Source organism: Octodon degus, unplaced genomic scaffold (assembly GCF_000260255.1).
Source record: "Octodon degus isolate 3935 unplaced genomic scaffold, OctDeg1.0 scaffold00077, whole genome shotgun sequence".
Taxonomy (NCBI): Eukaryota; Metazoa; Chordata; class Mammalia; order Rodentia; family Octodontidae; genus Octodon; species Octodon degus.
The window spans coordinates 5951089-5952834 of NW_004524653.1; the positions used below are offsets into that span (position 1 = coordinate 5951089).

The window sequence follows — 1746 nt, forward strand, 5'->3', positions numbered from 1 at the left end:
GATTTTTCAGTCTCTTTAATTATGTGCCCTGAGGAGTGGGCAGACAGCAGGCAGGGGTGTGAAAAGTGGCTGTTCTTGAGGCTCACTTGGTCAGTCATCGTCTGGCAGTTGGATCTTGCTGGGGTCGAAGTAGTTGGATTCCATGAGGGGGAGGCCGTTGGCCTCTCGGTATTTCACAAGCCTCTCTGCTTCTCGGCATGCCCAGTCATGCATCCTATAATCAGGTAGATACGCCACAAAGGTGGTCCCAAAGACGAGCACAATGGAGAAGCCGAAGAAGAAGATAGCACGCATGTTCCAGATGTCCACAACAGGGTCCTGGTCAAAACCATGACAATCTGGGTTCTCAATTGGTTGCTCCGCAGATGAGTTATTGTACACAACGTGCTTAGAACAGAGGCTGATCTCAAGCAAGCAGCACTGCTACACTACTTGGGCTTTGTAGTGCCACCACTACACTGTTTCTAAAGTGTGCCGCACGCTATCCACTTCAGGTTTCACTTCTTCTCATACAAGTTTTCTTCCTCGGGTTCTGGGTCCTCCTGCCATTGTACGGCCGGTTCTGGCGCCCGTTTTCCGGGCAAAGTGGACGGAGAGACCACAGACCTGGAGGCGCTGGATTGCCAGCGAACGCGGGCAGCCGGGAGCCCACGCGTCGCCGCTGCTGCCAGAAGGCGACGACCGCACAGCCCCAACAGCCCCGGCGCCATGACAGATTGTGTCGGTTCTGCGTAATCTAAATGAAAGCCTGACACTTAGTGCTTCCTCCAAATGGCTGCAGTGATGCTACAGCTAACAGGAAGCTACAGCACTGTTAGTCGGAAAAAGATTAGGTGGAGCCTTTGATTCCAAAATAGTTATGGAGAGCATAGTAGGTGCTGGCATTGTGGGAAACAAGTGAGAGACAGAAAGATAGACAATGGTAAAGACTGAATTCCTTTTCTTTGAAGTAATTGTATTTTTTTATTTCTTAAATAAAAATATAAGGAATCAAATCCCGGGCCTCAAGCTTGTAAGTCAGGCGCTGTACCACTGAGCTACATCTCCAGCCCTGTACCTTTCAAGTTGTTATTATAAAATAATACATGACCATTTCCTAAAAAATTCAAACCTTACTTTAAAAAGAGAAGTATAGATCTTTAAAAAAAATAAAAATATAAATCTGTTTATAAAAAGAGAAATATAAATCTGTTGATTTAACAGATATGGATGTGAGAATAATTAGCAATTTGGAAAAAAAGTTAGAATCTCTATTTTATTCTACTTACAAAAACAGATCGGGGCTGGAGAGATGGCTCAGTAGAATAAGTGCTTCCCTGGCAAGCACAAGGACCTGAGTTCAATCCCAGGTTCCGCAAAACAAACAAACGAAAGAAAACATCATTGATGCCTGATGTGGCCATACACGCCTATAATCCTAGCTACTGAGAGGCTGAGGCAGGAGGGTTGAAAGTTTGAGGTCTTAGTTCTGGAAGGAAAAGAAAAAAACCTACTACTATGCTACAGGTGCAGCCTTATGCCTTTATTTAAAAGAATCAGGGACCAGAGAGATAGCGCAGAGTCGTAAGCACCTACCTGGCAAGCACAAGAACCTGAGTTTGATCCCTGGCCCTGGATGCCGTGGCCCCAGAACCAGCTAATCCCAGTGCTCAGGAGATTGAGCCAGGAGGATCTTTGTAATTTTGTCTCCCCACCACACACACACACACACACAAAAAAAAAAAAAAAAAAAAAAAAAAAAAAAAA

General features: G+C 45.2%; 1 protein-coding gene across 1 annotated transcript; it reads right to left on the bottom strand.

The window, feature by feature from the left end:
• On the bottom strand, positions 1-718 carry LOC101571079 (NADH dehydrogenase [ubiquinone] 1 beta subcomplex subunit 11, mitochondrial-like). The gene is made up of 2 exons (XM_023720787.1): positions 502-718; positions 1-343 (listed from the first exon to the last, which is right to left on the bottom strand). The coding sequence occupies exons 1-2, from the start codon at positions 708-710 to the stop codon at positions 91-93; spliced, it is 462 nt and encodes a 153-aa protein (XP_023576555.1). The 5' UTR covers positions 711-718; the 3' UTR covers positions 1-90.
• Between the last annotated feature and the right edge of the window lie 1028 nt (positions 719-1746).